This window comes from Trachurus trachurus (assembly GCF_905171665.1).
Source record: "Trachurus trachurus genome assembly, chromosome: 3".
Classification (NCBI taxonomy): domain Eukaryota; kingdom Metazoa; phylum Chordata; class Actinopteri; order Carangiformes; family Carangidae; genus Trachurus; species Trachurus trachurus.
Window position 1 is genome coordinate 34,221,862 of NC_139893.1, and position 26,801 is coordinate 34,248,662.

The window sequence follows — 26,801 nt, forward strand, 5'->3', positions numbered from 1 at the left end:
CCAGCAACTGCTGAAGGCCGTCGGAGTCACTGGATCCAAGCAAAGGAAGGACCTTAAAGAAGTGGCTGAGGTGCAACAGGTGGAAATGCCATGCAGGAGGAACATCACCTGTGCTATCTATCCATTTGACAAGGCCTGGCCGTTTCACAAAGAAATGTCCAACTGGTCTGTATTAAAACTGTGGTTATTCTTAATTTCATATCCAACCAATCAGTGAACTCTGTTTATTAGTTTTTCTGCTAGGCTACTGAATTCTTCCAAAAAGATATCTAGACTTATAATTAATATACAAGGTTATTTTACACAGGAATTTCAGCAAAGAGAGGAATAATAAAGAGGAAAATGTTTCACTAAATTCTCTTTTCTTTGATCTCTCCACAACATTGTTAAGCCATAGCCTACAGCACGACCCATGTTTTCCTGTTCTTTATTGCTTTGTGCTATTGCTCACCATATATTACCATATTATTACCATGGTATCATAGGTCTTAGACCTGAGTTAGTTGTGACATAGCTGATGTTTTCGTCTTGAAGTCAGACGTTATTTCTGACTGAGGAATGGGGCTAACACAGACCAACCTTCCTTGGTGTTGAAGCAGGTTTGCGCAGTCTGCGCTACCAGAGCGCAGCGTTGACCCCCGTTGGTATCCGCACCCTGGCGCCTGCGCAGTCCACACCGAGTAATTGGGCGCTGAAAAGGAAGGAGTCCCGTGTATGCAGCGGGGTACCACTGAAGCGGTGCTAGCCAGGACAGCTACACAGTCTGAGGAACTAGCGTCTTCCTAGTTACTTTGCTTTCGAGCATCGTGGCACAGCGCGGAGTGTGAAGATGGCTGATAAAGAGGGTAGGGGTATCTAACTACTAAACGCACTAAGTAGTGGCCTGTGCTCCTCGTGCGCTGCTTCGTCTGCGTATCACGGACGTTTAACTCGGGCACTGGTGCTGCTAGCATGACAGGCTAGCTTAGTAAAGTCCAGCAGACTCAGTGGCTTTACTCAGTCTGGGAGCTTGGTTATTGGTTTTTAGTCCAAAGAGAGCTTCATATCTAACCTCCGTTCTTTAACTTCACAGTTTATCCGTGTATCCAAGCCTTCAAAGTGAAATTACCCCACTAAAACCAATAGTTGTCTTGTTATGGTCAGCCCCCCCACCGACACGCTGTAATGGCAGCGTGCAAAACATCACCTGTGAACCCATCAGAGATGATTCCTCTGTTGTATAGTGTCATTTATTAACACGTTAAGTAGTTTAAAAACACACCCAGTGTAGCTAGTAGGCTAAATGTTGTGTTGCTTGTTTGGTCTTTGATAAAGTCACTTTGGCAGGACCCTGTGTTATTTCAGTGGTACGGACTTTAACCAGCACCACCACACTGGTTACACTTACTCCCGGCTGTTACTCAGTGTCTGGTAACCATGGTGGCATGTGTAAAAGAGGCAGCAGATTTTAACTTAACCTGTGTTGCTGTGCTGAAGTGTACGATGATGCAGTGGAGGAGCGGGTCATCAATGAAGAGTACAAGATCTGGAAGAAAAACACACCTTTCCTGTACGACCTTGTGATGACTCATGCACTGGAGTGGCCCAGTCTGACTGTCCAGTGGCTTCCAGATGTCCGCAGGTATTTGCATATTTCTGTTCATCACTTATGAAACAAAGTCCTGAGCAAGAAAGAGGATGGATGTCTGTCATGGTACCCTCCCATTTCCATTAACACACATTGTTCACTTTGACTCAGAAGAGTCCATAAACCATTGCACTGCCTCTGGCCAGTCGGCTGTCTGTGTGACAACCACCACGGCCACATGACATGAAGAACTGCAGCTCAGTTTGCAGCATTAAAATGAAACTGAAGAATTGTTGCATTTGTGGCCTACAAAGTGATTGCAGATGTAAATTTGCTCTTAGCTCACTCTGGCACAGTGCATCAAATTGTAACATTAATGTTTAATATTGTGCATCGGCCCTTTACAAATAAAATGAATAAGTCTGTCAATAGACTAGAACCATCACATATTCAGCCAAGCTGTAGTTGAAGCAGTGTTGAGAATTCTACTCCTCCCACCTCGGACATTAAACTGAAAGGCAAAGCCATTTGTCCTGCTGTGTACAAATTTAACTTCTGTCATTTTTGCAAATCTCTTTAGGCCAGAGGGGAAGGACTACGCTGTCCACAGGCTGGTTCTTGGGACCCATACATCAGATGAGCAGAACCACCTTGTGATTGCCAGTGTCCAGGTACCGAACGATGACGCCCAGTTTGATGCCTCGCACTACGACAGTGAGAAAGGAGGTTAGTGGAACACTTTTCAAACGCATCTTAATATATCTTATTGCCCCCCCCCCCCCCCCCCCCCCCCCCCCCCTCCCCCCATTGCATTTGTTTCCAAGTTGACCACTAAGAGATCAGTTCCCCCAAAGCAACAAGTCAGGTTTCACCCTCAACAATTCCCTGTTCTGGAGTTGTCCTTGTCTAAAACTGGTTTACATGCCATTTTCTACAGTGAGGGAACAAATTGAGTTAATACCAAAGTATTATATATTCCATATTCCATTCTGCCTGTGTGCTGAAATTGTCTTCTTCTGTCTTCCAGCAGGTATGTTGATGTGTCCCCCCGCTGTGTGTGAGGGTGCTGATGGCTCAGTGCTCTTTGTTGCCTTGTATGTGTATAAGTATCTTAATGTGGCCTATGAAGAGTTTTTAAGGTAAACTGAACATCAACTTGTTGTCACGTCCTACTCTGAAGTTGTACTAGTTAACATCTTTATACATTAATGTGTAGCTGCTATCTTTCTTTAGAAAATGCAAACTGTAGTGTACTATATTCTTCCTTGTTGAACGGTGGGTGACTACATGCCCTGACCTCAATAGCTGTCAAACACAACAATGCCCAGGCTGACTGAATGTCAAATGGAAAAGAACCCTCAGTATCTCTGCCAACACAAGAGATCAAACACAGGACAATGCTTCAACATTTTACAGTTATTTTATAGGTTATACTGAAATAATAATCAATGTGATCAATGTTAAAAATGCAAGGAACAAGAAGAAGGACAAGACACATCATTTCTATATCAACAGGTTTATTTTTCTAAAGTTACACTCTAGTGTTGAGTGGAAGCCCTTTTGGTTTTCCAGTTGATCTAGATTCCAGCGCTCACCTGTGGTCGGTAGCTGGGTGGTGACAAAAAGAAAGAATAGTGTTCCATCCATCCCTGCAGTAAAGAACAGGGCTTTAAACTTAACGTTTTTCTAGGAAGACTAGTGTAGGAGCACAAGCAGGAAGTTTAGGTGCACACCCTTGAGTCGACCTCCAACAAAGTTATTCACATTTTAACTGAATTGCTGATAAATGCTTTGGTAATAAACGAACAACTTACAGAAATTTCAATGTACAAATTTTATTTCAGGCTCAACCACAACTGAACAAATGCATGAAATAAAGGGCATGGACACTGGTCAGTAAATTAAATATCATTATTACAGCTTCAGAATTTCTCTTTTTTTTTTTCTTCTCCTTGACCTAAGTGATGTTGCCCCTGGTGCAGGAGGACACAAATTCATTTTTATCATTGTTGGCGTTAAGAGATGCAAAACAGTAACACACTGCCGACTTAGTCTCTCTCCCTCCTCGTTTTCCAACATGAAACAAATAAATTCAGCAAATTTGCATTTTGCACATGTGTGATTAGATGAAAAAAGATATTTACACTGTCAAAAATGGCAAAATGTGGCTTTGAAGAGAGCATTTTATTATAATATTATTTTTCAACCTGTGTATATATTATGATTTGATGATTCTTATAAATATATATATATATTTTTTTAATTATAGACACATTTGAAATAAATTCATTCATTCAAAATATGTAGATGAATAACTCCTTATTGAAAAACACAGCATCTGTTTGGCAGTGCTGAAGAACATGCTGCTGTCTGCAGCAGCCATTAATGCAGATATTGTTCACCTTTTTAGTTTCAGATTATTACTAGGTTATTAATACATTATGCATCTGAGGTAACATAGACGGTCAACTTGTTAATGTTCATGGTATAATTCTGGTCTCTTTTCAGAGTTTGGTGGATTTGGTTCAGTAAGTGGGAAAATAGAGATTGAAATCAAGATCAACCATGAGGGGGAGGTGAACCGAGCCCGCTACATGCCCCAGAATCCCTTCATCATCGCCACCAAGACTCCCACATCTGACGTGCTGGTCTTTGACTACACCAAACACCCACCTAAGCCAGGTGGGATCACTGCACTGCCAAGATGTTGTGACTCACACAGTGAATCACACAGATGACAGTGGGTGAAGGCAGTGTCTCTCTCTGTGTTTCAGATCCCAGTGGGGAGTGTAACCCTGACCTAAGGCTGAAAGGTCACCAGAAAGAAGGATATGGTCTTTCTTGGAATCCCAACCTCAGTGGGAATCTGCTCAGTGCCTCTGATGACCATGTAAGTGACAGGGATCAGATAAGATGGGTGGGGGTTCTCTACTGTGGACTCTGAATGCCAAGAGCTTTTTGTTTACACATCAACCATTCTGTACGACTGTTTACATCTTTGACAAGAACTGTTGTGTGACAAACATCTCCTGTCCTGTCTGACAGTCCTGTATTGGTCATCAGGAAATGTCTTCCTGTTTTTGGAAACATTGTGAGCCTGTACATGCTTAAAGGGATGGTAGCATTTTTTAAAAGTAACTAACCAACTCACGTATCCCTCCGCCCAGGGTTAGCGCCCGCCGATCAGCAGTTGGTTAGGTCCAAATAGGAACTGCGTTTTTCCTGCACTTTGAAGGGCTGAAAAAAAATTATACTATATAGCGAACAATGGAACTGTGTTTTTTCAGGTAAAACCTTTTTTAGGCCATGAAAATAGGCTGTTTCTTTGGGTCTGTTCACAACACTGTATGTTGTAAATCTCTGGGCAGGGCTATGGGCTGGCGTTGCTAACAGGAGGAGTGCAGAGAGTCTTCTACTGCAATTAAAGTACTTGGGGGCTATTTGTAGATCATACAACAAAAAATGCTACTATCCCTTTAAAGGACAATTCTGGACAAATTCAACTGTTTTATCTTACCCGTTTAGGCTGTTTACATCCCTCAAAACCCAATTTCTTCCACAGACAGCGTCAGATGGCTTCGAACATACACTGAGGGGTTTGTTCACTTCAAGAAAGACGAAATGATTGTAAACATAGCTGTAATACGAAGTCTCGCGCGAGAGTCGAGTTGATGTGCTCAGTATATTTACAGGTAGAATAAACAACATCCAGACTTACTCTGACTGCTACCAAGACGTTGCTGAGTTGATATTCCTTTGTCGATAAAACGAACGGGAGCTTCGGACGAGCTGTAAACACACTGATCCGTCAAAGTCTCGCGAGACTTTGTACTACAGCTCCGTTTACAAAATGTCGTCTTTCTTGAAGTAAACAAACCCCGCTGTGTATGTTTGAAGACATCTGACGTTGTCTGTGGGGAAAAAAAGGGGTTTTGTGGGATGTAAACAGTCTAAACAGGGTAAGATCAGTCCGCTCCCATTCATTGTTGCCGTAGCGATGCGGCGACAGACAGAACTACTGCAAAACAGGAGACATTAAAAAGCAAATCTTCAGATTCCTTCTTTTAGACCTAAAATAGTTGCAAACCTCTGAACGAGTCATCAGACGCCCAGCAGGCGACTCCGAGTTCACACGTCACTCATATCAGTCAGTGTGACGGTAGCACACTGTTTCTAAATAAAAACAAATCAAGATCATTTCATGCAATTAAAAAAAGAAGCCTCACAAGTAAATGAGTGTGGTTCCTGGTTGATCTCATGTAGTTTGATGGGCAGGGTCAGTCCTGCAGACCATTAAAGGCCCAGGTCTCTTCTCCTAATTGGCCATTACTACAGCCAGAGATTTGAAGGCCATTGTGCAAATAAACAAAGGCAAACTGTGGCTGTGTTGGCCATGTAGTGTTTTCCCAACTTGTAACAGATCAATTTAGCAGGGGGAGAAGGAAAGTGTACATCACTACTACTCCCCATGTCGTTCCTCTCCAGACCATCTGCCTGTGGGACATCGGGAGCGGCCCAAAGGAAGGGAAGGTTGTGGATGCCAAGACCATCTTCACCGGACACACAGCAGTGGTGGAGGACGTTTCCTGGCATCTGCTCCACGAATCCCTGTTTGGCTCAGTGGCCGATGACCAGAAGCTCATGATGTAAGTGGTTCCTGCTACTGGCTGCTTTGGAGGCTTTAAAATGCTTCATTTCTTTTTTTCTTTCTAACCAAATCAAATCCCCTAACTTGTGCCATGAACTGATTATGCAAAAACCAGAGGACAGACTGTGGTGTTCAGACCATGACACCAGCGCTACAGGTGGAGTCCATGACTCTGATGTGACCATCTGCTGCCTCAGCACAAATCTCTAGCCATGAGATCAGGTCTTGAGCTGTCTAGTATTGGTGAGTGTGTGTGTGTCCTCGGCACACTCAGGGTTCAGTTCATGGTGACAGTTGGCCTTGTTGTTTGCTCTGATGCTCTTCTGGTCACTTTTAAAGGGATAGTTCAACAGTTTGGCAAATTGGTCCATTGCCATAATCGCTATAGTCATAGAGGAGTAGGTTTGTTACCTTTAATTGTCGGTGCAAGCTATTTTTAGAACAGCGACACGGCAAAACACTCTGGTGGACAAGTTGTGACCTGCACATTCACCACGCTATGAGATAATAACGGAACGTTACGAGACAGAGTTGTTTTCGAGGTTAAATACAGAGACTGCTTGCTGAAAAACTGTCCCTGAAGGCAACGTGCATCAGCTTTTCAGCAAGCAGTCTCTGTATTTAACCTCGAAAACAACTCTGTCTCGTAACGTTCCGTTATTATCTCATAGCGTGGTGAATGTGCAGGTCACAACTTGTCCACCAGAGTGTTTTGGAGTTGTCGGATTGTGTATTTGATGACTTTGATAAGGGAAACCAAGAAATCCCATTAGCCTCCATAGCGTAGCTCTGAGCAGCTCGCAGCTCTGCACCGCCGTTCTAAAAATAGCTTGTACTGACAAATAAAGGTAACGAACCTACTGCTAAAACTATAGGGATTATGGCATTGGGCCAATTTGCCAAAATGTTGAACTATCACTATTAAAGAGAGGTTATCTAAGGCTGTCTTTACACTGCATGGTTCAAGTGACCCAATTCTAATTTCTTCCTCAAGTGGCACAGATCGGATCTTTAACATGAACGTGTAAACGGGAAAAAACACATGGAATTGGATATTGTCAGACCCCCGTTATATGTGGAACTGAATCAGATACAAATCTGATATCTGCCAATATGTCTGTAGTCTGAACAGACAGATCGGATCTCTCCTGGCAATGCGACCACCAGACTCACCATAGTTTATAATTATTATGGAATTATAACGTGACCTAATAAATCTCCCGTCTTTAGAAAAGAATTCACTAGCTCATTTCCTATTCAGTGGGTTGCTTCACACACGTAAAGCAGGTGTAAATGCAGATATCAGATATGGGTCACTTCTGATAGAACATGTATGTAAACAGACAGTCAAAAAAAAATTGGATATAGCCTTGATGCCCAATTCCAATTTGTTGTTTAAGTGTAAAGACAGCCTCCGTGAATGAAGCTTTTCTGTCCACTAGTCCCTTCTCCTCTGACCTCTCATCAACACAGAGCTGCTGCTGTTTTACTTAACAGTCAAACAGTGTCTGACACCAGCAATGTCATCAGAGCCACTGAGATTCTGACGTTTGATGTGAACATTGACCAAGGCTGCTCACCTGTACCTCCAGCTGCCACGTGATTGGCTGATTGGATAACAGCCAACGCGGCTAACAAAGTGCTCAGTGAGTTGTATTGTTGACGCTGCCTCTCGCCCTCCTCCGTCCACCACCAGATGGGACACTCGGTCCAACAACACATCCAAAGCCAGCCACGCGGTGGACGCCCACACTGCTGAGGTCAACTGTCTGAGCTTCAACCCCTACAGCGAGTTCATCCTGGCCACTGGTTCTGCTGACAAGGTGGGAGCAGCACAGACACACTCGGCTCTGAACGAGGGTGAACATACTGTGACTAACAAAGCCCAGATAAAGGAATGAACTGACCTAATGCTGAGACTGTGTTGTTTCTCAGACCGTAGCTCTGTGGGATTTAAGAAACCTCAAGCTGAAGCTCCACTCTTTTGAGTCCCACAAAGATGAAATCTTCCAGGTGAGATTAAAATACTTCCTAGCACACACACCATTGGACCTATGACAAGCTTAAAGGGGTGGTTCAACATTTTAGCAAATTCTCCTATTGCCATAATCTCTATAGTCATAGTAGGTTAATTACCTTTAATTATCGGTGCATGTTGTTTTTAGATCGGCGGGGCAGAGACGTGAGCTGCTCAGTGAACACAATAAAGATGAACGGTACAGGTTCCCTGTCCCTCATCAAACTCATCAAATACACAATCCAACAACTCCAAAACACTCTGGTGGACAAGTTGTAAACTGCACATTCACCACGCTATGAATAATAATAATGTAACATTGTGAGACAGAGTTGTTTTGAAGGCAAATGCAGAGCCGGAGCTCCACAACTGCTGGGCGCTCCGCAAGTAGTTCCGAGTATTTGCTGTGTGTTCTAATGTTACATAATGTGACATTATTATCTCATAGTGTGGTGAATGTGCAGGTCACAACTTGTCCGCTAGAGCGTTTTTGAGTTGTTGGATTGTGTATTTGATGAGTTTGATGAGGGACAGGGGACCTGTACCGTTCACCTCCATTGTGTTCACTGAGCAGCTCACGTCTCTGCCCCGCCGATCTCAAAACAACATGCACCGATAATTAAAGGTAATGAACCTACTGCTATGACTATAGAGCAGGGGTAGGCAACCTTTGTGACATGGAGTGCCAATTTGAAATTTTCTTGTCAATGAGTGTGCCACTACAATAAAACAGTGTGACAAAAAATACAAAAACAACATGCCCGACCCAGTTATGTTGTTTTTGTATATATGGATAGATAAAATAATTTAATATAGCCCACATCTAATCATATTTTGAAGATATTTTCTCATTATTCACAACACTGCTTTTCAAAAACTTAGCCTATTATATTATATTGCAGTGGGAGGAAAATGCTGAAACAGAGACTACAGTGCATCCTGAATATCACTCAGAATGAAACAGTCACAACATTTCACAGACCTGGCTGGACAATCTGGACACTGTGAGTGACAAACAAGCAGCCAATCATTTAACAGCTGTGTAGTTGGGTTGCAGCGTCATCGTCAGGTTTATTGGTAACAGAACAGCTGGGGTGAGAACGTGAGGCTGAAGGAGAGGAGATTAAAAGGGGACACGTAGCTCGTCGGTACGGTAACAGTGCGTCTGGCCCGACTCTAGCAGCGGCGGCGTTAACGACGCAGCGTCAGGCCGCTCACCGGCATTGATTGAATCTCTGATTATACGCCGAGCCGCGGGCGTCTTGCATTCAGCGCTGCAGCGACCCTGGGTTCGATTCCACCAGTGACGTGCGGTGACCTCCAGGACAGGGGAGGCAGGCGATCACAGACGACTGGGGGGGCAGGGGGGACGGGGGCGGGGGTATTCGGCACATCAGCTTATCACGCAAGAAAGTCACAACAAACAGGTTTTGCACAATGGTTTGCAGAATGTGTGCAACACCTTCTCATCACAATCCACGCCATCTAACGTTACAGTAACTTACACACATCAGCTGTTATTAAAACACAACTCATCAATAACAGGATCACGACAATGGACCAGGACCACCACTCACATTACACAACAAACCGTTAAGAATTAATCCACACTCAAACCGAAGCAACAATAATGTTAACTGTACTCAACAAGCTGTTATTACAAGGTTTACAACAGATGTGACAGACAACCAGGTGTGTGTGTGCCTGTGTAAGAGAGGGAGGGAGGGAGGGAGAGAAAGTAACTACGTAAAAGCTGCTAGCTGTTAGCTACCGTAGCTCAGGCGTCGGTCTCCGTCAGGTAAAAGCAGCTGTTTATTCCTCAAATTAAGCTCATTGCGTTGTTGAGCCTCTCCGGTACAGTTATCCATCACTGCAGTTGAATTAGCCGCTAAACTGCTGGACGCTAAAACCGAGGGGGCGTCTGTTTGTTTACGATTCACGAAGGCAACGTGAACGTACGTGCCGCTCACACTTAGTAGAGTTACGCAAAGGGAGGCAGCGTAGCCCTTGTCTCGCTCCAGCTGTCCTTTCAAAATAAAATGCGCAGAAAGCCCGGAAAAAAAAAAAAAAAAAACTCTGACTCGTGAGCTGGTAGCGGTGTGCCAGCGTGCCAATGATTATGCCGCCGCGTGCCAACCGTGGCACGCGTGCCTAGGGTTGCCGACCCCTGCTATAGAGATTATGGCAATAGGCAAATTTGTCAAAATGTTGAACTATCCCTTTAAGTTTTCTCTCTCTCTGGAATACTCTGTACTGCTACCTCCTCTCTCATTCCTGTGTGCCATCAGCTTGCTCACACTTGTTCTAATATTTCTATGCAAGCATTCTGTCTTGTAAATAAATCAGCAGACAAGTGAAAGCATGATGCTTTGTCATGCCTGTAGTACAGAACAATACATATTTCTATGAGCCCCCCCACCCCTAAATATCTTAATGTCAACTGTCTGTTCATTAGGTACAATGGTCTCCTCACAATGAGACGATCCTTGCCTCCAGTGGCACCGACCGACGTCTCAACGTCTGGGACCTCAGGTAGGAGCTGGCCACCACGTCTTCTAATCCACTGATTCATATGAAGCAAAACAAACACAGTCTGTCTTTCTCTCTAGTAAAATTGGGGAAGAGCAGTCGGCAGAAGATGCTGAGGACGGTCCTCCAGAGCTGTTGGTAAGTGGGCTCCAGTGGTTACAGCACATTCCTTCACCAGGTCCTTATTATGTCACACAGCCTTCTTCAACTCAAACTGCGTTGTAAACGGAGAATGCTGGTCATGTTTGTCTCGTGCAAGTTTCAACTCGAGTTTCTGTCCACATCAGTTTATCCATGGAGGCCACACGGCCAAGATCTCCGACTTCTCCTGGAACCCCAACGAGCCCTGGGTCATCTGTTCCGTGTCCGAGGACAACATCATGCAAGTTTGGCAGATGGTGAGTCCAGGGTTCGGTTCACATGTTCAATCAATGTATTGAATCATTTGAGCTCCCAGCTGACAGGCCTCTGGGCCACACAGCCACATGTTGATATCCACGGTTAGATGTTCAGGAGGAAGTTTGGAGCAGTCCTGGTCTTGTGCTGCAGATGTCCACCTCCAGGTTGGACAGGTTCTTCACTGTTGAGCTTCTCTGCACAGTAGTTCATAATTAATTTTATTTCAGTTTAAAACAAAGCTGATATTATCTGACATTCAGTTTAGTTTTACATTGTTCATTCTAGTTTTTTATTTTTGAAATATTTGTCTTTGATTTTAATTTCAGTTTACTAAAAAAAATATGTCACTGCTAGTTTTAGTGAACTGTAATAACCCTGGGCAGCAGTTTAGAGTTTTCATGAAGAGCTGCACCAGAAAGCTGTGGCTTCTGTCACAGCAGAATGTTGTCAAATATGAATAATGTAAATGATTTGCATTCTGCTTCCCCCCCACACACACATTTGGATGATTCAAACTATATTTGTGATGTCACTTAAGAGAGTGTGTACATTAATGTTGAATCTGTCTTTTCCCTGTTGCCATAGGCGGAAAACATCTACAATGACGAGGAGCCGGACAACACCCCCGCATCAGAGCTGGAGGCGCAGGGATCTTAACCCAGCTCGGCATCAAACTTTGTCCAAGCACGACCCCCTCTCTCCTCCCTGGGCTTCAGACCTTCACCTCTCTCTCCGGCTTAACTCAAGTGCAAAGTGAATCTGGCTCCACACAGATGACCGGTGTGGACGGCCAGAGGCAGCATGGACTCCAGTCTCGCTAACAGTTGGATTCAGTCTTATCTTGCTCAGACGTCACTGTGGCCCGGGTAACAGACAGAATGTTAGCACTTGTAATAAGATTTGAAATGTGGCACTCAGGTCGTTTCTCCAATGTTTGGAGAATTTAAAGGAGCAAAAAAAAATCCTAAAATGCACAAAGTAGCACATGAGGAAAATGAAGTGGTGTTTTACAATTTGACTGGCGAGTCACAAGGAAACCACAGAGTAGGACGACAGAAGACACCTGAGCACTGAACCCGACCTCCATCCCTCTGTTTACAGCTTTTCTTTCACACCTCTACTTTTGTTCCCGTGATTCCTCTCTTGGCGACATGTCAGCGCTGTCCTTCTGATGAAGCATTCCCTGGTGTATTTGCCCCTGTTCATTATTAACAGTCAGTATTTGGCTCAAGTCAAGGTGTGGGACTAAATCAGTGCACTCAAGGGAAACGCCTCTTCCTGTTGTTACGTGATGCAAAATTAAAATAAAACTTTTTGTAACTTTTCAAAAAGGTTTCTTGTTTATTCAAATAAACTCGACTGAAGACCACCACACATGGCACATGACGCCCGTCAGCTTCACTCGCACCAAATAAAAAGAAATCCATAGTGACTAGAAACTGCAAATTCTACAAAATGTTTATTGAAAAGAAAGACAGGACTATAAGAACATTGTATAATCAGAGGGGGCGGGGCCTTCCAGTAAAAATAAATCTCTGAAGCGATGGTGACTCGTGCCTCTTTCACAGTCTCACCTACAGAGGTAGATTCTGACATTACCTGAGAGTCAATGTGGGACAACGCCAAACAAACAGGAAACAAGCTGACGGGTCTCTGCTCATCTCAGAGTCACAGAGCTGTCCTCTGCCTGACCTTGTCCTCATGTCCTCATGTGAATAGAAAAACACAGGTCAGGGGGCGTCTTGTCTCAGGGGACAGACCGTCTCCGTACATGTTTAAGGGGAATTTTTTTTGTCACCACCTCTTCAATTCTCATTAACATTACAATAGAATGACTCCAGCCACCATGATCTCAATGCATGAATATACACCCGGCCCATCTAGTTGTCACCAGACCACTGAAGAAGGAGCTGGAGCTGTGGTCGGGATGTTGCAGCCATAGTGACCTGTGTGTTAGAGTGAGTGGGGGGGTGGGGTTCAAGATTTGGCAACGTGGCCCCAACAAAGAGAGAGTGTGACAGTATTAGTTTGGCCTCAACCATGACTGAGTCTGACTGGTACAACAATCCCATTACAAGAAAAAACATCCCCCCTCCTCTTCTGTAAGAGCTCCTATTAATTTGCATCAACACTGGAAATCATCATCTTTTTATTCAAATGCAGTAGAAAAGAAAATCACACTTTTCTTCCAGTATAAAGTTTCAAAGAGGACAAACCTGTTGCTCTGATGTAATAAAACGTTTGTCATCATTTACATGAAATCAATAGTGTGGACAAAGGCTCTCGTCTGTTTGTGGAAATCAGTACAAAGAGAAAAGAAGTTAAACCGACACAAAAAGAAAAAGCTGAGATGGAGTCAAATCAAGTGACATGGAAGTCGTCAGCGACCAACAAAATAACATGTTTGAGTGATGCTGGGGTTTTTCCAAGAGCGGAGTGAAGCTTTTCCCTAAACGTTGTATTGTACTAAGACGAGGGTAAGCAGTTAGAGTGAAGCTCCAGCAGAGGACGCTCTTTAAACTCACCACCAGTGTGACCTGACATCGGTGTTAGTAGCTGTACTACAGACCGGCTCCACAGCTACAGTAGCAGTGGTCACATGACCCACCTCACACCTGCTTCACATTCACCCACAATGAAACTAAAGCTTTAGTTTGATCAGTGTTAAAACAGAATCCCAGCCCTGGCTGAGTCACATACTGTAGACCTCCACTACGTCCTGTTCCAGCCCCTCAGCTTCATTCATTAACACTAATTAAGTCATGATGTGATACACTGCTCTGACATGAGGCCGACGACAGGGAGGGGCCCCAAGAAGAGGAAAAATAAAAAGCCAATCTGACTTGACTGCTTGGAAATAACCTAATAAAAGTACAGTTGTGGGGGAAAAAAGCAAAGAAAAGAGCAAAGTACAGAGCCAATTATTATAACGACCAATCAAAATGTGGGCAGACATCAGAACCTGTGATATGGTCAGAGGTATTTTCTCCAAATATGGTCGGGGAAAACATGGTTGAGTTCCTGTGAAGAGTCCTGGACAGAGAGATGAGGGTTAAAACAAAGACAACTCTGTATCTCCACTGAAGATGGGCCGTCTGACTAGTTGTGGAACTAGGCTGCAGGTGTGTGTCTTCCCCTCACACCCTTCTCACCTACACACATACACACACACAGAGTGAAGGCTGGCTCAGTCCTGCTGTGTGTCTGCTGTGTCTGCGGGCTGGCTGTTGCTCGTCACTGTAGCAGTAGTGGTTTCATCAGTAGTGGCCTGTGATGATGAGTCCACTTCAGGTGGTCTGGGGGCTTGGTGGATGCCCTCGGCCTCCTGCTCGTCGACCTGCACGGAGCCCTCTTCCTCCTCCTCCTCGTCCTCCTCCCCCGCCTCCTGCGGCTGGGCCTCGGGAGGAGCCGTGGTCCCTTTGTCTCCCTGCTCCTGCAGGAGGCTGAGCCGGTTGTTGAGGTCGTTCCTCTCCTTCTGCAGAGCTCTGCACAGCCGCTCCAGCAGCTCCAGCTTCCCCTGCAGGGCCTTGAAGTGACCGTCACGCAGGGTTTTCTACGACACAACAACAAGTCTCATCAGGGGCAACATTCACCTTGAAAGGGCAGAAGGACGTAGGAAACGAACCTTCAGGCTAACTAGGGGAATGGAGAAGCTCTGGAGTATTAAAGAGGAACAAGCTAAGTCCAGTTGCTTTTCCTCTGTGTTGCTAACCCTCCTCCTGGCCATGTGCATTTGTTTACAATGAAGCCAGTGAGGAATCAATCAATAAAGCGGTACATAACGCTATGTATCATACACCACGTTACCATGTGTATATTTGTGTAGTTTAATTTGTCATAAACAAGAGATTATCGGTTATGGGCGCGTTTGTGTTGCGGTGTAGCAGAGACGAGAGCTGAGACACCGGGTCAGAGGCTCTGATCTTACAAGGTTGGTTTTCAGCCAAGAGACACTAGGTGGAAGGCAGAAAGCCTCCATTCTCCCTGGAACTAGTTAAGCCATTTATTAAAGATAATTAAACATTTTGGCAAATTGGCCTATTGCCATAATCCCTATAGTTTCAGCAGTAGGTCCATTGAAATCGGCGGGGCAGAGACGTGAGCTGCATGGTATTTCCACGTGTCCCTCATCAAACTAAATACACAATCCAACATCTCCAAAACACTCTGGTGGACAAGTTGTGACCTGCACATTCACCACGCTATGAAATAATAACGTATAATTATGTAACATTACGACACATGAAGCAAATACTCAGCAACTACTTGCTTTTGAAATCACTCCGCCCAGCAGCCGTGTCTGGGAGTAGTCCCGGTTATGCACTTGTCCATCAGACCGTTTTGGAGTTGTTGGATTGTGTATTTGATGAGTTTGATGAGGGAAACATGGAAATACTGAGCAGCTCACGTCTCCGCCCCGCCAATCTAAAAACAGCTTGCACCGACAATTACAGGTAATGAACCTACTCCTAAAACTATAGGGATTATGGCCATAGGCCAATTTGCCAAAATGATGAAATATCCCTTTAAGCTACAAATCCTGCATAGTTCCTCTTCAAGCGCATCAGATCAGAGTATCAGACTGTGACATTTAATAGGCTTTTCTGGACATAAAGGGGAACTTAGTGTTCCAGCTGTGTCAGTGCCTCTGGTGTAACAGCAGGTGACAGGTTCACTGGTTGTTACATCACTGCTGATCAGACTCAGAGCAGGGCTTGGTAAATACCTGTGAGCGCTGCACAGGTCATCTGACCTAAGACTGACTGTTGACACTGCAGCAGCAGCAGCCAGCCTGATAAGTGGCCCTGGTGTCAGAGTACTGATCTGAGAGTCACATCCAGCTCCCCCCTCCTCTCTGGCAGAGAGAGCCAGGTGACCAGTAGCAGCAGTGTGGACAACGCCTCTTTCATGCTTTGGATTGGATTGATGTCAGAGTGTATTTCTAAACAAGCTAAACTAATGAATCACCTCCTCAGCCATCTGCAGCAGGGCCTGGTTGTTGCTCTCCCACTTGGTCTTCCACTGTGTCGTCTCCTTCTCCAACTTCTTGATCTTCTTGGTCATCTGGAGGTCAAACCGACAGACACTTACAACCAGGCCAACATCTGAATCATATTAGGGCCTACAGCATAAAAGCCCATCAGATACTTCATTTCTGATGGAAAAAAAACATTTCCATTCAAGTTCAAGGCCAACTTAGTGTTCATTTAATAATACAAATCAAAGGTTACTAAATAAATGGAAAACATGCCAAATGTCAGCTTGTGATGGTACCACAGCACATCTCTAATGCAGTCCCAGCTGCATCAGCAGCAGTGTGGGCACAAAGGCCACGGTCGCTTTCAGACATCGCAGTTCGTCATGGCTGCTGTGACCAGCTGTTTCTCACCTTTTCCATCTCCTGTCTGAAAGTGGTGAAGACCTCGTTGCTTTTAGCCAGAGTGCTCTGGAACTCCTCGAACTTGTCCATATACAGGGAGAGCTGAGGAGAGGAGAGCAGGGAGGGGTCACTTATATTATCTCCACTGAAGACCAGTGTGTGTGTGTGTGTGTACTTGTATAGCTATACATGTGAGGACCAGTTTGAGTTTTAAACCATCAGAGCGAGGACATTTTGGGAAAGTGAGGACATATTGGCCAGTTCTCACTTTCTCAGACCCCTTCCAAAGGCTGTTTGAGGGTTAAGACTTTATAATAACTAGGTTAATATTATAATTAGGTTTAAGTTAGGTTAAGAGTAATGGTTAAGGTTAGGCATTTGTTTTGGATGGTTAGGGTAAGGGGCTAGGGAATACATTATGTCAATGATTGTCTCACAAAGATAGCCATACAAACGTACGTACATGTGTGTGTGTGTGTGTGTCCTCACCTGCTGTTTGAGCTGAGTCTCCTGCTCCTTCATCAGCTCACACTTGCGCCTGGACTCGGTGGCGTCCTTCAGCAGCTGCAGCATCACAGAACAGTCAGTTGTGCTGCTCTCACAGGTCACACACACTTTGACACCATCTCTGTGTTTCTATTCCCTGCTGCTATCTGAGAGCAGAGGTGTGTGTGTGTGTGTGTGTGTGTGTGTGTGTGTACACTCACAAAGTCACGCTCTCTCTGCTGCTTCTCCTCCACTTCCTTCATCATCTCGGTGATTCTCTGCAGCTTGGCGTCCATCAGCTGCTGCTGCAGCTCCTTGTGCTTGAACACTTTGTCTATGTGCTGCAAGAGGGAAACACACACTTACACACATTTCCAGTGGGCTTGGTCCATATGTGATGTGCTGGGCTGTTACCAATACACTTTTCTTCTAAAATCTTATTAAACTGATGGACTTTTCATGAAGTCCAAATGTAGCTTATTGGATCAGCATCTGAGCTTCATAAAAAACTTCAACTTTACATCAAACCTTCCTCCACTGCTCTAGTGGTTTACCAGTAGAAGAGCAGCTGCTGCTATCACTAGACACACCACACTTCAGACGACCATTTAAAGTTGTAATAATCACTGTAACCACGTTTCATCCACTTGTCGATCCAATTATCTGAAGATCCATAAAAATATTAATGTGAATAAAGCTGGTTCAAGTGCGTTTCCGTCTCAGACCTTTAAATGGAATAAAAAGCTGTGCGTAATGTCATGTGCTGTTTTGCGATCATCTTGGTTATCGAGTTGTTTTCTTTCAATTTAAGGTGTTTCCATTCATTTTTGTACTAAATCGCAAAACAGAAGAAGGACATCCATCCTTCATCTTTAACCAGCTATCTGAGGTCAGGCAACAGCTGGAATCACAACTCACATTTATCCAGCAAAGAACTGTTTCCATCAGCATTTGTTGCAAAAACTTTGAATCGATCAAGAGAAAATCGAATGATATCAGGAGTATTAACTCTTTATCGATATTCATGATATTTAATCTATTCTAAAAAGGCATTTTTAATTCGATATGGCTTAATGCAAATTAAAACGTGTGGATGGAAACATGGTTTGTGTCTGTGGTTAATTTAACTCATGTTAAGTTGTGGTCACACTGATGGCAAACTCAAGCCAGGCGGGCGGCGTCAGCTCTCACCTCCTCTCTGAGCTCGTACTGCTCGATGAGCTTCTTGAGCTTCTCAGCCAGCTCCATGTTCTCCTGCCTCAGCTTGGTGTTGTGCGAGCTGTGTTGCTCCATCTGCACCTCGATGTCACTTAAGGTCATCTGAAAGTGAAGCATGGCCTCCTTCCGCTGCTCCTCGTACTCCCTGGACCGCTGTGCGTTCTCCTCCTGTCGGGCCGCAGGGATGAGAGGTTAAACAGAGGCAGACAAAGGTCAAGGTGAAAATGGTCCCTCACTGTCCGAGGCTGACTTTATCCAACAAGAACATGAGAGACGAGCTAGAGAGAATGAGACGAGCTAACACTACACCGCTGGTGGCTCGTGTGTTGATCATCGTACCGTGACTCTGGAAAAAGACACGTTAAACACCGTGACTGCAGTCATCTCTTTTGGCAGAGTATTTTCTGAAGTCAGACAAGATTTCAGAAAAGGAAATCTTTCCTACAACGCTTCAGACGCCACTGATTCCTGATCTAAATCAGCTGATCAGATTAATAGAGAGACACAAAGACACACAGTCAGCGCACCAACAGCTCAGAGCAGCAAACTGAAAGACACAAAGACTCAAACCCCGAGTCCTCCAGCCTCCTGTCCATTCTTACATCTAATAAAACAATTAGGATCTTTACAACTCCACTCAGCATTTTCACAACCTCTTTCAACTCGTGCATTCTTCAGGTCATTCATGAAGCAGTGCAGCTCAGTCTGTGCGCACTTTAACTCACTTACACACACGTCCCATTTACCCATCTTACATTGCTGTCACGGGTTAACATTCCTCAACCTTTTCCTCTTTTTTTCCATCTCTTCATACAACTTCATCTTCTTACAAGTTCACTCCAGTGACACAGTTGAGCTGAAGCTGAGGCAGAAGCAGCGTTCCCCTGTACAACTGACGTCTTTAAATATATACACATTATAATTCATTGTTTGTGTTGCCATTTATACAGAGAGACTTTTGTGTATTTGATATCCATGTATTTTTGAATGTATTATTGTGTCCCAAAAATTTATTTTCAAAACATAACTAATCTGAACATGCTTTGTGTTATTTCTGGACCAATGCTGTGACAGTGGAAACAGCTGTCCAACAGGACAAACACAGATAAATCATATTCTAGTTTAATGACAAACAATAAACAGTCTGTGCTGCACGCCATCACTGGTGTAAACACCAAGCGCTGTTGTTTACAAGTGTGTGTTCTGGTAGCGGAGTGTGGCTGCTGGACGTGTGCGGTGGGCGGGGCCGTACCTTGAGCGTCTTGTTGTGCCGCTGCAGCTCCCTACAGAGGCTCTCCAGCTTGCTGCGGGCCAGGATGGCCTTGCTGTGCTCCCCCTGCAGGTGGATCTTCTCCTTCACGATCTGGGACTGCTTCTTCTGCAGGGCCTTCAGCCGCTTCTGCATGCAGCGGCTCTCCTCCAGCTGAACAACACAGTTCACGTTAAAGAGGCCGCATCGTGGTTAAACATGCTCATTTTTTTCACCTTTCATTCAGAGACTGAGGGTGCTTTCACACCTGTTGTTCCGGAACAGGAAGCGATTCACGTCAGAGATCGGTTCGTTTGGTCGTATGTGAACACAGCAATCGGGCTCGGATGCGGAACAAAACAAGCGGGCCCAGATCGCTTGGGAGAGGTGGTCTCGGCTCGTTTCCAATCGAGCCACGGAGCGGTTCGTTTGCAGTGAGAACATAATCGACACAGAAACCGACACAACACACTACACGCTGCTAGTCTTCAGTGATTCTCAGCGACCAGGCTGCTGGTTCCTACTGACACGCGTTGATTCAGACCGAGTTCTGGTTGAGGGATCACTCCGGTTGGCTTTTTTCTTTCTTTCTTTCTTTTTTTGCCATGTTTGGGTCGGATTAGAGATGAAAAAGGCTACACAGAAGACCCGGATTGGTTTCTGGTCTGGGCTTCAACAGCGGTTTGAACCTCGTCGGATTTTATTTTCATTGGGCTGATTCTTTTTTTTTTCTTTTTTTCTGACCAATAAGAGAAGAGTTTGTTAGCGCATGGCATTTGTTTACAACTTTGGACCATTTGGAGCTGTTACCATGTGTGAACACAAACGATCCCAAAAAAAGATGCAACAGTTGTATCGTTTAGTTGCTGTATCGGAACAAAGCAGGTGTGAATACGCCCTTACAGTCTCCTGATTGTCTAATCTTGACTTAAAACCAAATAAAAGCTCATGTCATTTCTACCATTTCCTCAACATTTTATGGACCAAACGACTGACAGATGAAATGATCATCACATTTTTAGACATGGTTCAGCAGAAAAAGACAAGTCAGACTTTTCCTGAGCAGCACAGTCAACCAGGAAGAACGGGAGAACTCAAATTCATATTGTGTTGAGATATGCAGATGCTCAGCTCACCAGATCAGCATACTTCTTGCACAAAGCAGCCAGTTTCTCCTCAGGAGTGGCCAGGGAGTTGAGGGCCTGCATCAACAGGATGACCTCCTTCCCTGAAACATGAACCACAGCAGAGAGAAGTCTGTTATCAGAGATAGGAATAAAGGCAGCTAATAACAACATCATGTAGTAACAAGACGTGGCCCAGCGGCTCACAGCTCTCAGCCTGCGTAGCTGCTTTTGTGCCTGCAGGACATAGAGGGTGTGTTGTGTTGTGTTGTGTGCTCGACTGCTCGTGGCTACTACACTGCTGACATCCCGTGTCTGTCAGAGAAACGCTGACTTTTAATGTGTTGTTGTTAATTCATTGCTGAGCCTGGTTTCACCCTGAGACAGTCTGCTGCTTCTGGCTTTCACTTTCCTTCTGTGGAGTAGGGGTGGTTAGTTGGTCTGACTTCCCAGTTTTATTACGATTATTGAGGTCTTTACTCAATTACCAACTGATTTTTGATAATTAACGCTTATCGATTTGATTTTAGATTGTCAATTATGATTTCCCATTGGACACTAACAGTAACCAAAATACACCACAAACTTGTTGCACCATTAAAGAACAGCTGCTGAACTACTTAACTTCTCTTTTATTTAGCTAGACCATAAAGCACCTTCAATTTGTGTTGTGTACATGTCCAAATTATGATTTTTTAAAATTTATTTATTTTTGTTTTAGATGTAGTATTTCACAGTCAAAAAAATGGCAAAGTAATGGCTGTTAGGTGCTGAAGAATTGAGGCCGACATCTGCCATCACATGAATGTAACCAGCAGCATGGCTGGTGGTTGGAAGATAGACTAGTGTCACTACCGAAAGCCTTGTCCTCTCCGCTCTTGCTGTCTCCTCCAGGATCGAGCTCTGCCTCCCCCAGGTCACTGGGACTGTCCTCTCTGCCTGGAGTCTCCCCCCTCTCCTCCTCAGCGCAGCACAGTCCCAAGTCAAACTCTGCAACCTCGTCCTGACAAAACACACACAACAAAAGATGATGTACAGATCTCAAGCAGTAAGTGTTCAGAGCAGTGTGACTTAAACGGGCCGAGGGGTCGGCTGATGAGCTGCTGCTGGAAGGAAACGTTGCTTCGGACCAGGCACCTTCCTCTGAGGCCCAGAACGAAGCAAATCACTCCCCATAGACTCCCATATTAAAATGTCCAACTTTATGGCAGAAATAAACATGTTTACAGAGGGTGAAGTGTTGATTTTTATTATTCGTCATGTTAGAAGTAGATTTCAATTTCAAGGACTTTCCAAAAACTCATGAAACTTTGCACACGCATCAGGCCCGATGACCACTGACTTCTGATCTCACACGTAGGAGAAGCAGCACAAAATACCCTTTTCCATCTATGAATTAGTCAGAGTACAGTCAGGTACAGGTGAGCTGAAGTGGAACCTGAGTCACGGTCGTCAGGTTTTAGTTGGTCTGTAGACCGCCACTACCTGGCTCCCAGCCTCTGGCCTTAGTGGTTCTTGGTTCTCAAACAGTGGAGAACTGATGCCACCCTGGAACTAGTTTTCCTGGCCTGGGGCCAGTTCATTGTCTTTGGAAACAAGAAAAACTGGTTCCAAGGCTCCAAACCAGCAACAGAGCTGCCTTGGTGTAAAAGGCTTTTTGATGCTCAAAACTCAACAGAGTTAACACTGTCATCAGGCCTGGTGGAAACGTGCCTGTTTTAAAGTTGGTACATGTAGGCGCTACAGAATAGCTTGATAGTGTCACATTGACCTTTTCAAAAAAGTATCCACCGCTGTGTTTCACCTACATCCATGAGAACTGGTAGACCCATAGAAAATGTCAAGACGCAAAGAATTTGACCCATGTCCTTCAACCTTGTGGTCACCTGGAATTCAAATGGGGTCCCCTGAAATGTCTAGTAATTGAAAAAAGAAATTACTGATGAAAATTTTTTTTTAACGAATTATTATTCTCATATAAATATATCTGAGCTGGCGCATCTTGATTGACGGCAGAAATCTGTCATGTCAAAATGGGGTCATGAGCCAAAAAAGGTTGGGAACCACCACTGCCTTAACTGAACAGGAAGTGAGGCAACCCCATTGGATTTAAAAGTGCAGTTTTGGTGCCGATTGTGATTTGGAGACCTCATTACTTGAACAAGTTTTGTGTAGTAGTGTCCTGCTCATGGCGGCGCAGCTATTATGGACCCTTCACCATGAAACATCAACTCACCAACTTCAGCACACATTACCCCAACTAGCCAGAGCTTCATGTTGGATAACAGTCCACCCCTGGACACATTTCGTTGTACTCAGTGCCTCCTAATGGCTGAATGAAGGGTCATTTTTCTTCCTCCTAGTAGACAGTTCTCACCTTCTTCATACTTGGTCTATAAATACTTCAAGTTTTGATGATGGTTTGGTGAGAATATTGTTACTATTAATTTAAAGGCGTGACCACGGTGGTGTGTATCAAACTCAGAGACACAATCATATTCCCCCTGCTGATGTTACATTGTGAAAAAAATGTTTTATCATTGAAGTATCTCATGTCTGACATCTTCACTCTGCTGAGTGATACACACAGACAGATGTGTGCCTACGGCGTGATCTCTGACTCCACCTGGTGGACATCTTGTTCGTGTATCCTACGTTGACACCCGAGTCTGGCGGTGGCGTCTGTGTGCAGCTGCTTAGACTGGGGGGCTGTGAGCCCCTGTGTCGGCCACAGGAGGCCGATCATGGCTGCCCGCACCTTTCTTTGTTCTGCAATTTGTTGGGAAACTCTGCTGCCCGTTTTAGAAAATCTGACGGTGCACAAACATGAAAGGACAGCGGTTTCTAATGACCGGCCTATTCTTGTAAACAGCAGTTGGCTGGATATTAATTTGTTCCTCCACATAAACGACATGAATGAAGACTGGAAGTGGAAAGAGGGATCAGAGAGTTCAAACTGATACTGCAAGTGGGTTGTGCAACCTCTTTTGCCCCAGGTGCAACACAAAGGCAAAATAGTTTCAATAGACTAAGCTGAATCAACAGCCCCAGCTCTTTTACAGTGTATTCTACTTTACTGAACTGATGAGATGATAGAGGATTTTTTTTTTTTTTTTTACAGTGATGTGAGAATGAGACACGGCACATCATTTAATCTTCCTGGTGCTGGTGCTACGCTGAAGTTAATCCCACAGTGTTGGGCTCAGACTTGTACTTTGTGTGTTTTTAAGTATATTTTTTGGCTTTTCATGCCTTTTTATTTTGATAGTACAGTTGAGAGAGACAGGAAATGGGGAGGCAGAGAGAGGGGGAATGACATGCAAGAAAGGGCCACCCGATGTGGGATTCGAACCGGGGCTGCCTGCCCTGCAGTAAGGACTTTAGCCTCAACACAAGGGGCCTTGCTTAACCTCCTGCGCCACTTGTGTTTAAGTGATATAGATGCTGCATTTATTGACACAGTAAGACTGGGGTTGTGACACATAAAAAGATGGAGTGCTTATTAGGACCTGATAGCCACATGTTAAACAGCTGTCAGATTCAACTGCAGTCAGAATGGGGCCTATGCTATGCTAAGCTCAGTGCTTTTTATGTGATGACTCAAATGTGTTTTTAGCAGAGTGCAGAAAACTGACGATGAGACTCAACATCTTGTGAAAATATTCTTTGATCAGACACTTCCTGGTTTTAGATACGTAGACAATTTCCCTTAAGCAAAAGTCTTCTGTCCATGTCTCTCTAGATAACAGTTAACACATTATACATTACTGACTTCTTTATTTAGCAGTTATAGCTCATCTCTTGCTACTTGCAAAAATGCTGGACATTGTGGACATTGAAAACAGGACATGGGGCAATAACACAGTACAGATGACCAATAAAAGACCATGAAACAACCAATCATATTGATAGTGTTTACCTGACAGGGGCTGTCCAGTTCTGGTGGAGAATCACTGCCTCCTACGATTCTTCTGGTTGCCACATCAAGCTCACAAACTCCTGTTGTCTCCATGACCACCGGCTAGAAATCCAAAATGAAACAGAGTTATAGGAAACTCTCCATGACATCACAGCGTGATGATGAGCATATTTGCATCTGTAATGAGCAGTGGAAGTTGATTTGGACTGGATATAGTACTGGGATCTAAATAACCAATGGATTGTTTTGGTGTGATCTGACATCTGACACCAAAACAATGCAGACCAATCTACAGTACTATGAGACAGAGTTATTTATCCCCACAACATACAGTGATGATTATCAGCCATCAGCCCATCCCTTCCATGCACAAATGCTGTAGTTAACCAACTAAAAAGATTTAAAGTATCAAAATATGGCTCTGGTTACATTAACAGGCATGAAGCACAAGCAGAAGGCCAGTCATTAGACTGATTCAAATCTGTTCCATCAAATGTGTGAGATAGACAACAGAATATGAGGCTGACAGGCCTTATGTATAGATGTGCTGTTTATGCATCACTTCACATGTTCTTTTAATGATTCACTGTGTAGAAAAAGCAAAAATCTTCGCACATCCACTTCTCAGGCAGGTGCGTCGGAGGGCGACAATCAAGTCCAAATTAGAAATGATTCACTGTGTGAAAACTGATCTCTTTGAGTAACACTTTAAATATTACAAAAGTCTAAAGGGAATCCTAATTCCCGATTAATCAAACTGTATCCACTTCTTCACCTCCCATACTTTCCCCAATACACACTGAGCGCTGTCTCCTCCAGGGCAAGTCACATCAATTCTATATATGGCAATAAAGGCTTGATGGAAATGCTGCTGAGATGTTGTTGCACTACAGGCTAACATCACCAGTGTTAAAGAATACAACAGACTGTCAAGTAAATAATACAACTGCATTTACAATTTTACAATAAATGTAGCCATTTTCTGGTCACAATAGTTGACTGGAAGCCATAGGCTACTGTCTGCGTGAAGCCAGCATGTACAGGCATGTCAACCACGTGCTGCAGGAGCAGCCCCAACATGTGTATGAGGGCAGAGATGTCAGAGCTGCACACAGCAGCATGCTCATGGCCGCTCGTACTAAATCTGTTTTATGTTATATTGAAGTAACTACAACTCCAGACGACTCCCGCTGCCCCGCTGTGTTACTCATCTCAGGGCTCAGGCCTACAAACACGTTCATTACAACGGTCTCCGGTCTCCTGCTTAGCTTTAGCATCGCATCAACACTGACACCAGGGGACTCCAACAGGTTGGAGTCCACCAGACAGTCCGTGCTGAGCGACTTGCAGACTCACTGACATGTAAACCACAAGGCGCGTTTATGACAATCCAGCGCGTCTTGTGCGTGAACTGCTGTCTGTGACACAGACTATTAGGCTATCCGACTGTCAAGTACTGACTTTAACTTAAAAACAGAACTTTATTGTTGTTTCAATTTGCCTGCCAACAGATGTATTTTAATAGTAGTGAACAATGGAGATGGAGAGACAGGATCTCCTGCGTTTCTTATCTTATCAGAGTTTAGTTCGCTGCAGTTTCCGGCATCACCAACTAACCGACATGATACTGCTAAACATGTAGCCAGTCGCTGTGATACATGTTGTTCACTCATTAAAGAGAGAGAGAGAGAACTTCTGAACAATATGTATTAGTAACAAATAAACGTGTATCTCCCTCCGCGGAAAAACACACGACTTGTCCGTCGTGAATTACGTAACATTTTAATGCTCCTTAATGTCGGGGGTTTCTGTTCATGTCATGTTAACGTTAACCAACTACTACAAGTAAAACATTCAAACATTTGGACAATTTGGTGTATGACTCCAAGGTCGATACAAGTGACAATATATTGTTCACTGAGAACACAAATATTATATCAGCAAAGTGTTTTTGCAGATAAGAACAAGCTAAGTGTAAACCTGAAGGGGAGTGCAGAGCGGTGCGACGTTCAGCGGCTCGGCTACTGTTAGCTACCTAGCTAGGCGCTTCATTATTTATTCCTTTAAATCAGCCACTGGGCACATTTACAGTGAAGGTGTTCACACATATGCAGTATTAGCGCAGATAATGAACGCAAATAGCAAATTAACACTACTTAGCCGCGCATTTCTGATGTAAGCTAACATTAGTTTGCTATTGTTAGCAGAGCTAATCCTGTGCTAACAGCTAAGCTAGCTGATGGCTAGTCCTACTGGCTAACCAGA

At 44.3% G+C, this 26,801-nt stretch overlaps 2 protein-coding genes across 2 annotated transcripts; one reads left to right on the forward strand and one right to left on the reverse strand.

The window, feature by feature from the left end:
* The first annotated feature begins 689 nt into the window (after positions 1–689).
* LOC311007089 (histone-binding protein RBBP7) lies at positions 690–12,469 on the forward strand. Its single transcript, XM_084000176.1, has 13 exons — positions 690–845; positions 1,477–1,621; positions 2,148–2,293; positions 3,409–3,459; positions 4,076–4,249; positions 4,342–4,457; positions 6,053–6,213; positions 7,912–8,038; positions 8,151–8,228; positions 10,688–10,764; positions 10,842–10,899; positions 11,049–11,159; positions 11,746–12,469. Exons 1-13 carry the CDS (start codon positions 830–832, stop codon positions 11,815–11,817), a joined length of 1,332 nt encoding a protein of 443 aa, XP_083856302.1. The 5' UTR covers positions 690–829; the 3' UTR covers positions 11,818–12,469.
* Positions 12,470–12,598: 129 nt separating this feature from the next.
* txlng (taxilin gamma) lies at positions 12,599–24,629 on the reverse strand (the record flags this gene model as incomplete). The annotated part of the gene is made up of 10 exons (XM_083999671.1): positions 12,599–14,713; positions 16,129–16,224; positions 16,550–16,642; positions 17,030–17,104; positions 17,248–17,367; positions 18,218–18,412; positions 19,497–19,667; positions 20,630–20,721; positions 21,473–21,620; positions 24,537–24,629. 10 exons carry the CDS (start codon positions 24,627–24,629, stop codon positions 14,348–14,350), a joined length of 1,449 nt encoding a protein of 482 aa, XP_083855797.1. The 3' UTR covers positions 12,599–14,347.
* Positions 24,630–26,801: the final 2,172 nt, after the last annotated feature.